We start from the raw sequence: 13,737 nt of genomic DNA, 5'->3' as shown, positions 1-13,737 counted from the left end.
ATCTGGTCTCCCATCCAGGGACTGATCAGGACCAGACCTGCTTAGCTTCGAAGACAAGCCAGCAGTGGGATGCAGGGTGGTAGCTACTGTGGGGTCTTAACATACATTTATGACTTCCAAAACCCCTATTCTTGAATTCGGCAAGCGTTTCATAGCCAGGGTCTGTAATTGGTTAACCTCTGGGCCTGATCACCAGTGGGTCGATCATTTAAGCATGTTGATATGTTATCTCCCAACCAGCCTTGTGGAGTTTACTGTTAAATGTTATTTACAATCAACAAAATAATTGGATCATCTACTTATTCTAGATAACCCCAGTAGAAGAATACTTTCTTCGCAGATAATGATATCAGTGAATGAAGGTCAGAGTGACTCCAGAACCCAGAGATCCATGTGGTCTGCTGGACTGAGAGGAGGGGACAGCACTGATCACGTCCCTCAGGGGAGCCTGCTGGGGTGATGGCCACATTCCTCTCTACCTGTCACAAGCTGTGCCAACACAAACACACACACACACAAACACAGGTATGTACACAGAAAGCAGGGATCAGATAAATCCTCTCTTTCTCCCCTTCTAATCTTCTCATTGGGTAATTAAAGATATAGTCATAGGTCACCACCTTATCCTTCCATCTAAAGCAGGGATGGGCAACTGGTGGCATGCGGCCCACGGCCCCCCTTTGGCCCCCATACAGTATGTCAGCTAAAATGTTTTTGATTGTTAAGTTAGTTTAGAGGCCAGCTATCTAAACTTGTTATCATGGTCGAATTACCGGCCAGGGGACCCCCATTTATTTTGAAAGTCAGTCTCACTCAGATATCATATTAAAAACTGCTAACATTTCTCTCTGCCCCATGGTAAAATGGGTAGAATTGCATGATTTGAGTTATAAAATTGCAAAATCTTCTCTACGCCCCATGCTAAAATGTGTCGAATTGCAGCAAACTTGCTTTAAAACTGCAATATTTTCTCTAGGTTTTTTGTGACCCTCCCCTATCAAAGTTACCCATCCCTGATCTAAAGCATCTGAATACTAGCAGCTTTTGCCTGGCAGTTTAGAGCACCACAGAGTGCTGTTTTGGCAACGGTAGGGACCCAACTGTGGCACTCAGGGGAACAATTTTTTTTAGAAAATGTAGTTTGTTTTAGATCACTTATATTATAAATAAAGAATTTGTCATTTAGCAGACGCTCTTATCCAGAGAGACTTACAGGAGCAATTAGGGTTAAGTGCCTTGCTCAAGGGCACATCGACAGATTTTTCACCAAGTCAGCTCAGGGATTAGAACCAGCGACCTTTCGGTTACTGGCACAACGCTCTTAACCACTAAACTACCTGCCACCTTATTAGGTGTGTTATGACATATCCAGGTGGTGTGTTCTTGTGAGTGAATTAATGTATGAATGACTGAATTAATGTTGGAATTAATGAATGAATTAATTAATGTGTTAGTCCCCAAATGAAAAAATTTGCTTTGCCGGCAGTGTCCGATGTGAATGTTTGTATACAGAACAAAAATATAAACGCAACATGTAAAGTGTTAGTCCCATTTTTCATGAGCTGAAATAAAAGATCCCATACATTTTCCATACGCACAAAAAGCTTATTTCTCTCAAATTTTGTGCACATTACATCCTTGTTAGTGAGCATTTCTAATTTGCCAAGATAATCCATCCACCTGACAGGTGTGGCATGTCAAGAAGCTGATTAAACAGCATGATCATTACACATTGTGCTGGGCACAATAAAAGGCCAATCGAAAAAGTGCAGTTTTGTCACAAAACACAATGCCAGAGATGTCTCATGTTTTGAGGGAGCATGCAATTGGCATGCTGACTACAGGAATGTCCAACAGAGCTGTTGCCAGAGAATTGAATGTTCATTTCTCTACCATAAGCCGCCTCCAATGTCGTTTTAGAGAATGTGGAAGTTATGTATGCTCCCTCAGCCCCTACTGTATTTTAATTGCTAAGTAGATGATTTAGACGGATTATCCCTTATAAAATGTTATTGTCCTAGAAGATATCTTCTGATCTCAATGGGGTTTAATCTTTTGCTATCTCAGCAAACAAAACAGCCCGTTGCTTTGGTCACAACACAACCCTCTGCCCTACCATCATCACTTAATGGAAATAACTAGCTGTAATCAATGAGGGGTTTTCATATGGAGATGTCTCTAACATCAGAGCTGTTGAGTAAAGCCTATAGGCTTGTGTATAGCCAACAAAACCTATCAACAATGGACCCCAGCTTCTCTTCCCCCTAGCTGTACTATGCTCCTGGAGGCTGTTAACTGACAATATCCACTCTCTGAGAAATGGAGGAGCTTCTTGGAACACGTGATGGGAGAAACAACTACTCAGAAATTAAGTAGTGAAAACTTGTGTAAAGAATCAATAAACACAGTGTGTCGAGATTCAACCTGAGCTTGACTGGACTAGACTAAAACACAGCTACAGTTTGTTTTCTCAGGCAATCAATTAATATTTTCAAACTGACTGGGTTCAGCCTGGAGAAGACTATGGACTTGGTCAATATTTGTCTTGACCCTTTTCCCAGGACAAAGGATAGGACAGGAGGGACACCAGTTAGGGGTGAAGTTCAGAGGTCAGCGCTGAGAGGGGAGGATAGGACAGTCACTACAGCCCCTAATCTCCCTAATCTACCTAAAACAACACATTTGCCAGCTCATTGTCAATTTGTTTTAATCCAATAGTAAAACATGCTTAATCCAGGAATGAACACATCTTGATCAATCACCCACAGGGATCTAAGACACACGCTGTATTTATAATTGAGTACAGTAGGCCTACATGGGCAGTTTAAACAAATTTGCACTTGGGTAGTACTGGGCCAATTTAAAACATACAATTATATTATATATTTTTCCCTATGCTGCTGAGCAAGGTTTAAAATGTTTGATGTTTGATGTGTGTGTGTGTGTGTGTGTGTGTGTGTGTGTGTGTGTGTGTGTGTGTGTGTGTGTGTGTGTGTGTGTGTGTGTGTTAGTGTGTTTGTTTTTACTATCCTTGTGGGGGCAAGGAGTCCTCACAAGGATAGTAAAACAGGGTAAATTCGTGGGGACATTTTGTTGGTCCCCACAAGGATAGTAAAACAAACGTGTGTGTGTGTGTTTGTTTGTTTGTGTGTGTGTGTGTGTGTGTGTGTGTGTGTGTGTGTGTGTGTGTGTGTGTTGGATTGAGATAGTCTATCCACATGGCGCAATCGCTCTCATTAGTTTTGAAACTGTTGCTGAAACTGAAACTGTTGAAAAAAAAAAATGTTGAAAAAATGATGCAGTTTATTACAATTCTAAAAATTGGATTTTTTATGATCAACAATGACATACTTGTAAAAATGTTGTCTGGCTCTGCATAAATTGAGAAAGAACACGAGAAGAATGCAGAACAATTAGTATTTTAAACCTAAAGTTATATATGTTGATGCTTTCAAAATTAACAATGTTTTAACACACAAACGAATAAAAGTCTATTGTCAAAGAAAGTCTCATATTTTAGTCATTTTGTAACAGCCAAAACATAGCGCGAGTTTGAGCAGGCTACTGTTGGTGACTGGTTGAAAAGGCACGGGAGGTGCTTTGGAATCGACATGAATGACAGCTCTGCGTTGGTGACATCACTAGACGACAAAAACCCTCGTCCAGGGAAGAGAAGGCACCAATCAATTGGACTGCTACAGTGTGCTGCGCACAGGAGAGAGAGGTGACGCTCCCCAACCCACAGACACAGAGTACAAGGAGCGACGGACAGAGTACAGTTTAATCTTCTACACCCGCTCTCTGCTAAACTTGATCCTAAAGTTAGCATTTGAAGATGTTTAATGGCGCATCTTTATACTTACTTAGATGGGTCCTGCCTACACAAGTCCGCTTAGATAGAACGTAGGCAACAACAAAACAATCTATTGACCAAGAAGTCTCCAGATTCCCAGCAGCGGAGATATGTGCGAGAGGAGGCGATCAGAGCAGTGCACGAGTTGTCTTTCGTCCGCAGAGGGAAAGCGTGGAATAAACACGAATTAATGTGGAATTTATTGGAGCCCAAAGCTGGAAGGACGACTGGACACAGCGCTTCCTTATCAGGTAAAAACAAGTCAGGTACTCATTATTGAAGTCAATGACAACTTTAATATTTAGGGCAAAGTTGCACAACGCTCATGGACTAGGCTACATATATCCACTGAGTATTCTGGATTTAATATCCGTCTCGAGATTTCCCAATTCTATTCAAGAAAACACACTTAGTTAACAATAACTGGTGTCACATAAGATGCAATTTTTTTCCATTTTGTAGGCCTGTATTTTGGGGTGAAAGTTAACACAAATTCCAAAACATACACACTCAAATTAATATCTACTGGTAGTATTCTAAGGACATGTACTTTTTGATTTAGATGTAGGTGTTTTTGATGTTTTTGTCTGCGCAGTGGAGTATGCCTGGCCAGTATACGCACGTCAGATCTCACACCTGCGAACCCGTTGAAGTAACTCTATATAGCAGTCAAAGCCTCACCAAATAGACTCTTGTAGCGCTGCAACGACTGTCTCTATTAACCTTTTTGATGATTGCATTCTTTCATACTTTGTGTATTCTTAGGGCTTTGTTGTATTTCTTTTATAAACATCCACCAAACACATCCTCTTATTGCTTCTGTAATAGCAGACTTTTTGTCTGCCGTCTTCTCTCTCTCTTCTTCTAGTTTCTTTGATTTTCTCCTTTCCTGTACCATCCCCCTTTTTGTTAGACAATTCTCTTTAATAACTTCATCACCTTGATATTCTGGTGTTTTAGTTTTGCCTCTATAATGTTAAAAGATCAATCTCCCATTTCACTTAGCATAGTCTGTAGGGATGTTATTCACAACCTTTCTGTTCTTTACTTTATAGTGACGTGTCATTACTTTTAACCTCATTTGCCTTTAATAATCGTTCCTATTGTATGGAAGAAGAAACAGTTTATCGCATCTGAGCTGGGGGTCATTTTACAGTAATCCGCTGATGTCTCGACTGTCGATAGCTGCCTGTGTGCTCTGTTTCGGCGACGGCGCCTGTGTATTGACAGAAGCTGCTCTCCTCTCCTCACAGGGACTGACTGACCATGGTCGCCGTGTTTCGTTCTCTCATGGTACTGCTGCTGGCTCAGGTGTTGCTAGGAGGCGCGGCGGGACTTATCCCCGAGGTCGGCCGGAGGAAGTACAGCGAGTCCGGGAAGCAGAGCCCGGAGCAGTCTGAGAACTTTCTTAACGAGTTCGAGTTGCGGCTCCTCAATATGTTCGGACTTAAACGGAGGCCAAACCCGAGCAGGCAGGCTGTGGTGCCCCAGTACATGGTGGACCTGTACCATATGCACTCGGTGAACGGAGACCACAGCACTAAACGGCCCCGGAGCATGGGGAGACACGCAGAGAGAGCCGCCAGCAAGGCCAACACGATTAGAAGCTTTCACCATGAAGGTACGTATTAGTGGCATATTTCACCTGGCGAGGTAGAGCACCTCTGCTCCCTCAGACATGTCAAACCTGTATTTAAACATGACTCAGGGTGTGAGGAGGATTTTCAGAGCAATTACACTTTTTATGACAGGCCCACTCATATCCTAACAGTGTGACACGCGTCAGGGACAAATCCCTGTTATAAGTAGATCATTTTATAATAGCAAGTGTAATTTAACAATTTAACGAGTTAAACTCATTGTCAGGGTTCGACAGAGAAGTGGTTGATGTGTAACGTTGAAATGCAAAGTAATCCCTCAAATATGAGTTGATGCAACCCGTTACCCGGAACATTCCATTGACTGTGATATAACAGGCATCAAAACATCAAGGTTGGTGGTATCCCAAGGGTCATTTGTTTCTTAATAATTTATGGTGTTTTCATGGGCCCTGAAAACAGTTTTTCCAGACACGTAACGCAGCGGAGGCATAAAGGAAGTGTGCGTGCGCAGGTGATAGTCATCGCCCTGCTGCTACTTCAATAACACATGACATTACACTACACTGTCTACACACGCATTATGATAGAGGCCACTGCGGCAGATTGAGCTCCGTCTCATTTTTAGACAGGACTGAAAAGTCAGTCAGTTAGTCATTCTGGTTTTGGGGGTGCACTTTATCCTTTTCCAATCGCTCTTTATGCGTAAATATGCACGTTCCAATAATAGAACCCCATAATTACATACTTATTATATAGCTACATATGCGTCGCTGACTGCGAGATTTCACATCAAAACCATGCATTTATATACCTCAGAAACGCATGCCAACCAGATGATTATTTCAGTAAGGGCCAATTGGTCTAAATGCAAAAATATAATATGAGATACTTGATCCAAGAGTTGAACTGGAGGCACAAAGGGACATTTGCTTTAGGTGTCATGATGTTCAAGGAACTTTGGCAATATTTTTTGATTTGGTGTTGTGTATGTCTGAATGTACCTGTACTATAGTGTAAAGTAACAGTGGGTAGAGAGGTATGCATGTGCTGACAGTATGTCTAACCCTCTAGTCTGGGCATTTCATTTACAGTGCTGCAACAAAACAGACCAAAACAGTAAATATAGAAACATGTAAACCTTAGTCTCTCATTGCTTGAAAACCATCGCCCCTCATGCATCTGTACTGTCTATCTGATAGTACCTGTCTTGAGAATGAATACGGCCTATAATTTAGTTTGCGCTACCTCCAGTACTGTACAGTACATGCCCAATGCATCCGTGGATGGCCTTTTACACAGACTCCTGAGTGTTTGACTGCATGGGAAGTTTCCACACAGTGAATGACTCGTTGGGGTGGTTGAGTCATGATGGGTGGTTGATTGGGTGTTCTCCTCTCCTGAGGCCTGGTAGGGATGACACCCAGTGGACACACTGACAAACTACAAACGCCACTGACACACTACAAACACCACTGACACACTACAAACACCACAGACACCCTACAAACACCACTGACACACTACAAACACCACGGACACCCTACAAACACCACTGACACACTACAAACACTACAGACGCCGTACAAACACCATTGACACACTACAAACACCACAGACACACTAAAACACCACACTGGCTGGCATGGTGACTAGGACTGAGACTACTCACTCCACAACTGTAAACTGCCGCTTGACTCCGCACCTTCAGTTTCGCAGTTTGGAATACATTTCAGCCATGTTTAGTTGTTTATCCCCCTTGCCTCCTCTTGTCTTTTCATCATGTGTGCCAGCGTAGCATGGTTCTGGATATTTAAATTGTTCCTATGGTAGAAGTGGGAAGAGTGGGGGTCATATACGTGTAATAGACATGTAGCTACACACGTAAAACATCATGTCAAATCCTGAAGCCCTATCGATGCATCACATCTGTTCCTTGATATTAATTTCAGAGGGATAATTCATTTTTGTGATATTGGTTTTCAAAAATAACTATTTTCTTTGCCAAAAATAACATTTCCAGGCCAAGCACAGGCACCGGCTGCCAGAGACAGGCAGAGATGAATGACCTAACATTAGCCGTTATCTTTTGTTTTGGCACACAGCAAGAAAATAAATTAGGAATGTTGATACACTCATATCTGTGGTTCACAACTCTTGGACAAGCCATGACATGTTGTTCACACACAGCCCAGCACCTCCTTCACTCACAGAGCAGGGATCTGGAGAGAGAAAGATAGAGAGAGAGAGAGGGAGGAGGAGGGGGGGGGGGGCAGAAGAGAGAGAGAGATTTGGGGCTAAAGAGAGAGAGGGGAGCAAGGCATTTTGGAGTGAGTGGACCAAAAGAGAGAAGGAGAGAGGGATTTGAATGAGAGAAGTAGACAGAAGGGGTTTTCCCACATCAATAAGGAGTGATAGGCCTAATTGAGGTCTTTGTGCTTCTGCAGGGAGATTTAGGATGAGAGGGTGGAATTTCCTAAATGCCTCCTTTGAAAAAGCCCTGAGTTCAAAGTTGGTGTTTATTTTACCACTCCAAACAGATAACAAGCTTGTCTTTGTACCATCTGTAAAACACATAAAGGTAAATGTACAAAGTTTGACTACGATCAAGAAAATAAAAGTGTTGACATTGACATGTATCTGACATTGTTTTACACACTAATGTAATAATGCATTCTCAATCAAGCCAAATATGCACAGAGGAAAAACATGTTTAGCTATAGACTGCTACAAAAAAGGTGTGAAAAACATTAAGGGTGAGCAGTTCTCTCATTTGTGTCTGGAAGTAGCTAGCAAGCTAGCCAACGTTAGCCAGTTAGCTTGGGTGCTTGACTGCCATTGTGAGGTCAGAACGATCGGATCAACCCTACTCCTCGGGCCAGAGCGTCCAGTGGGCGCTCTGAACGCTCCGAGAGTGAAACGCTCTCAATTTACGAACGGACAATCTGACAACACTCTGAATTTACGAACGCCCAGAGCGCACTCTGAGCGTACTCTGGCACTTCAGATTGAATTTACGAACATACCCTAAGATAAATGAGATATACTTCCCAATGGCCTTTCATTATGTCATAATAATCTAGCTTTGATTATTCCATGATGGACGACAATGGCTTTTTCCACACATCCAATAATAACAGGACTCCATCGTGGCAACCAAATCCTAAAGGGCAGAACATTCTCTATGGCATTTAGTGGCCTTGCATGCATAATGGTTAGAGGCTATCACTGCTTCCTGCTAGATCTTATCAATACATGGGAACGCCACTGCTTTGATGTCATGACATTTACTCTGGTGAAATATGTGAACCTGGCAATATAGCAGCTGGAGGGTCATAACTGTAAGCAGGTCCCTTTACGTTGACTCATGCTCTTGGAGTTAGTGAGTGTGTGTATGATGACATGTACGACGACAACGATCTATACCCACACACAGCTAGTCGTGGAAGACTGGGAGGGAAGGATGTTTTTTTTCTTGTGTGTGTGTTCTAGTGAGCTATGGAAAGAAAACCCGTTTGTTAGGACTGTACATCTTGGTCAATCATGGAGTTACTCCACAACCTTTACCAACACAACCTTTATAGTAAAAAAAAACAGTCCTGAGCTTAGCCATGAATTTCTATGTCAATATCATCCACTGACCCTTACTCTCTTCTTCTCCTTCTCAATTATAGAGTCCATGGAGGCTCTGGCAAGTCTGAAGGGCAGGACCACCCAGCAGTTCTTCTTCAATCTCACCTCTATCCCTGGAGAAGAGCTCATCACCTCTGCAGAGCTCCGGGTCTACAGGGACCAGGTCCTGGGGGCCACAGCAGCTCCCACCAGTAACACCAGTTACAACAGAAGTAACAGCTCAAGTACCAAGACCAGTACCAGTGCTGGTGGCATCCATCGTATCAACGTGTACGAGGTGTTTGGAGCCCCTGCATCTCCCCGTGGGGAACCCCTGACGCGCCTCCTGGACACTCGGCTGGTGCAGGACTCTCTGAGCCGCTGGGAAAGCTTCGACGTCAGCCCCGCCGTGTCCCAGTGGGCCTCTGGGGGGCGCCACAACCACGGCTTCATGGTGGAGGTGTTCCACCCAGACACCCAGGGGGGCGAGGAGGCCCAGAGACAGAGCAGGCACGTCAGGGTGAGCCGCTCCCTCCACGAGGACCAGGACTCATGGCCCCAGGCTCGACCCCTGCTGGTGACCTACAGTCATGACGGGCGGGGGAACGCGGTGCTGCACAGGGACAAGAGACAGGCAGCAGGCCACAGGAAACAGAGGAGGAAGCATCAACACAAGGCCAACTGCCGCAGACACGAACTCGACGTGGACTTCAGCGAAGTGGGCTGGAACGAGTGGATTGTGGCGCCCCCTGGCTACCACGCCTTCTACTGCCACGGGGTATGCCCCTTCCCATTGGCCGACCACCTCAACTCTACCAACCACGCCATCGTTCAGACTTTGGTCAACTCTGTGAACTCCAACATCCCCCGGGCGTGCTGCGTGCCCACAGAGCTCAGCCCCATATCTTTGCTCTATCTGGATGAGTATGAGAAGGTAATCCTCAAAAACTACCAGGATATGGTGGTGGAGGGATGTGGCTGCCGTTGAGACACACAGAGAGAGAGAGAGCGAGAGAGAGAGAGGGATGGGATGACGGGATGGTGACTGAGAAAGACAGAGAGTGTGAGGTTATATGGACACCCAGTTTCCCAATGAAGATGTTTTATTTATATGAAAGAAAAGACACAAACAGAGCTATTTTGGGAGAAGAAGAAATAACAACTATATATGAATATATTTATGTCTACTTAAAGTTGGGAAAAATACATATTTTACTTGGAGGAATAATCCTTTACTGGTTTTGAAATTGTATTTCTGATGTACATTTCGAATTGGGTGCAATACCACATGAAGTATAATGCTCAGATGTTTATTTTGTATTTATTTCTATTATAACCACTTTATTTGTAAATAAATTATGTGTATTTATCGTGAGAAAACACTTTGGTTGTTCCAATTATCCAACACTTGTCCAGCTGACTTCACAATGTGTGCTTAAAAACATTCAAATCACACTAAGGATGTCAAGGTGTCAAAAAGTAGCAGAGCTACAAACTTCTCCCACATAAATTAGCTGCAAAAAACAAACATGACTAGGTTAAAAGCTAACTCTCTAACACTGAATGCCTAGATGAAGCATTTACACCTACTATGATAAACATAACTGGAGCCTGGCAATGTGTTTTGAAAGGGTCAGTGTAAGTGTGGTGTAATGGCCTGCAATGGTGTATAGAATCACAGCAGGGTCCAGGGTAGTTACATCTATACAGATGTTATAAGGTCTCTGGGGAGGACTAGGAAAACACAGCAAGATGTTTTCCTCCAGTACATGGCGTTGCACAGATCCCTGGGAATGAAGGCTGAGGTAAAAGTTAACCCCTGGGAATAGTTCGTTTAAAAGAGAGAGAGAGAAAGAGAGAGTGGGTGGATAAGTAGAGAGGGGGGGGGGGACAGAAAGAGAAAGAAAACTAACAACCTGAGTTGTGTGTCGGTGTGTGAGGGATTTGAAGAGTGTCTGTGCTGTGAGTTTGTTTACTGTGCGATTTGAGACATGACAGCCTGCGAGCTAGCAGACAGACACGCCAATTGGCCATCAGCGAGACACGAGGTCTACAGCTGCTTTAATTAATAAAGATAAATAAACACACATACACACCGGTTACATATTGCACATGTTCAGACACATTATCCCCCTGTGTCTTTTTGGCTACCTTCCTTTGTCATCTCTGACTCAAATTCTTCTTCTGTTGTGTTTTAGGCACCACTGGGAAAACCCTCACTGGAATAGTTCTGTTAGAGAAATGAATGAACACTAACACAAACAACACTGTCAGTGACAAACAGGGGATTATTGCTCATATTTAATTCATAGGGATAGATAATGGCAGGATGCGATGGCAAAAACCAAACATATCGTATGTCCAAGACAGCACGGGCATGAAGGTTAGAATTAATATCTTAATACTTGTATTGTTCTTGGAAAAGTAGTGCAGTCACTAAGCCTAAAAGGAGTGACTTGGAATAGTTTGAAAAGAGACAGATGAAATAAATACTGTAGCCACACTGGTGGAGTAGATAATGAGAGAGAGAGGAAAGAGAAAGAGAAAGAGAGAGAGAGAGAGAGAGAGAGAGAGAGAGAGAGAGAGAGAGAGAGGGGGAGGAAAGAGAAAGAGAGAGGGAGGAAAGAGAAAGAGAAAGAGAAAGAGAGAGGGAGGAAAGAGAAAGAGAGAGGGAGGAAAGAGAAAGAGAGAGGGAGAAAAGAGAAAGAGAAAGAGAGAGGGAGGAAAGAGAAAGAGAGAGGGGGGAAAGAGATAGAGAGAGGGGGGAAAAAGAGAGAGAGGAAAGAGAGAGAGAGGAAAGAGAGAGAGGAAAGAGAAAGAGAGAGGGAGGAAAGAGAAAGAGAGAGAGAGGAAAGAGAGAGGGAGGAAAGAGAAAGAGAAAGAGAGGAAAGAGAAAGAGAGAGGGAGGAAATAGAAAGAGAGAGGGAGGAAAGAGAAAGAGAGAGAGAGGAAAGGTTGTGGAGTTGCACAAACTGTGTTTGCATTAGACAGGGTTTGGAACGGAACACAAGTCATCTCAAGCTCTAAATATAATGTTTTTTATACGAGCGCACATTGGAACCATGGAATGTTGGTTTCAAACTCAGACACGCTTGCAGAGAGCAACCCAACATGGTTGTGTTTTTAGTCAGCTATAGAAATACTTTTCTGGAAGGCTTTTACTTTTTCTTGGGGGGGGGGGGGGGGACGTACATTTTAACAAATATATGCTTTAAACTCACGTACATCTATCGTTTAATAGTACAGGAGTTACATTTCCAAAGCGCTGACAGTAGAAATGGTGAAATTTCTTATCCCTAAGTCCTAAGATAATGACTTTCACTCATTTCCCGATATTTTGCCATTGTGTCTATTGACTTATTGTGCAACAGATAGAAAGATGACCTAATACCTACTATTACCCAGCACCCACCTGGGTGATGCAATAGGCAGTAATTTTTTTTGCCAGAGCAGTCCCCGTCCACACATCAGTTTCAATCCCCTGGCCTACACGTGTTATTTTATTTTACCTTCCATCCGTTCCCCCCAGAGTTCCCATCTGGTTTCCATTTCTGTAATGTAGACCCCAACTACAGAACTCAGCTCAGCACATGGTCTCCTATAGCCCTACCAGTAGCACCACCCGCCTGCCTCCCTGCCTTTCTGCCTGCCTGCCTCCCTGCCTCCCTGCCTCCCTGCCTCCCTGCCTCCCTGCCTCCCTGCCTTTCTGCCTGCCTTCCCACCCTTCCCACCCTTCCTGCCCCCCCCCCAATCCCCCCTCCCCCCTCTGCCTTCCTCTCAGCGCACCATTTTAATGGACTTCAGAAGGGAGTCACTTCACTGGCACAGTTAATGAACATTTGATGAAAATCAACTAAACATTAAACAGTAAAACCTTACCCCCCCCCCCCCCCCCCCCCCATCACTGCCAACACTGTTAGGTCAGAAGAGAGGGAGGAGGAGAGAGGGAGAGGGGGTTGGAAGAAAACGCCTATGTTAAAACAGTGTTAGATTTAGTGGTTTGCCTTTATAGCTGCAGTCTATAAACCTTTCATTGGGTTGGGTGGAAATACTGCTCCCAGGGTGGGGGACACATGGGGCGTGCTCCTGAATGTTGCCTCCCACCTTGCTCCCCGATCCAACTCCACTTGGTTCCGGTACTCTGAGTCAGCCAGTGTTTCTCACCCCACAGGGGCTCGCTTTAGGGCCAAGTTAGTATCAGACCCTCTCTCTAGGGACCACTTCTAAACAACCCCCACCCCCTCCCAACCCCGCCTCCTCTCCTTCCGTTCCTAGGGGACCAAGGTTAGAGGTCATAGTTGTAATGATCTACTATGACTCACTTTATCGCACAACTCTGACTAGCAGACACGTCACTTTGCCATAAGCTGTTGATGACAATATAGAGTGAAACCCCTGTTATATTAGGACAGACTAAATTAGCACTTTACACTGTCAGCTAAGGCTGTGTGTGTAGGTTTCTGTTATGTCCATGTAATATGGTTTAGATAAAACCAACAAGAGAAATGTATAATATTCTTGGTTAAAGCGGCCCTCATTCACTGCTACACAGGCTTCGAACAAAACCACTCTGCAAAGATAAAGCTGGTTGTTTTTTCCCCCTTCCTGAGCATCTGGTAAATAAGTTAAAGGTGTGCATCTTTCTTTTTGTTTACACACAAACACACAACAGAA

At 43.9% G+C, this 13,737-nt stretch overlaps 1 protein-coding gene across 1 annotated transcript; it reads left to right on the top strand.

Annotated features, from left to right (window-relative positions):
- Positions 1-3,701: 3,701 nt before the first annotated feature.
- LOC311108207 (bone morphogenetic protein 2-like) lies at positions 3,702-10,434 on the top strand. The gene is made up of 3 exons (XM_084150828.1): positions 3,702-4,104; positions 5,107-5,474; positions 9,126-10,434. Exons 2-3 carry the CDS (start codon positions 5,120-5,122, stop codon positions 10,049-10,051), a joined length of 1,281 nt encoding a protein of 426 aa, XP_084006954.1. The 5' UTR covers positions 3,702-4,104; positions 5,107-5,119; the 3' UTR covers positions 10,052-10,434.
- Positions 10,435-13,737: the final 3,303 nt, after the last annotated feature.

Source organism: Coregonus lavaretus (assembly GCF_964263955.1).
Source record: "Coregonus lavaretus genome assembly, chromosome: 33".
Taxonomy (NCBI): domain Eukaryota; kingdom Metazoa; phylum Chordata; class Actinopteri; order Salmoniformes; family Salmonidae; genus Coregonus; species Coregonus lavaretus.
The sequence above is the reverse complement of the archived record's forward strand: the minus strand, read 5'-3'. Positions and strand labels throughout refer to the sequence as shown.

Bases quoted from the DNA above. Each gene is read 5' to 3' on its own strand.
- LOC311108207 (XM_084150828.1), top strand. From the start codon at position 5,120: ATGGTCGCCGTGTTTCGTTCTCTCATGGTACTGCTGCTGGCTCAGGTG. The intron at 5,475-9,125 runs GTACGTATTAGT...TCTCAATTATAG, and splicing joins TAGAAGCTTTCACCATGAAG to AGTCCATGGAGGCTCTGGCA.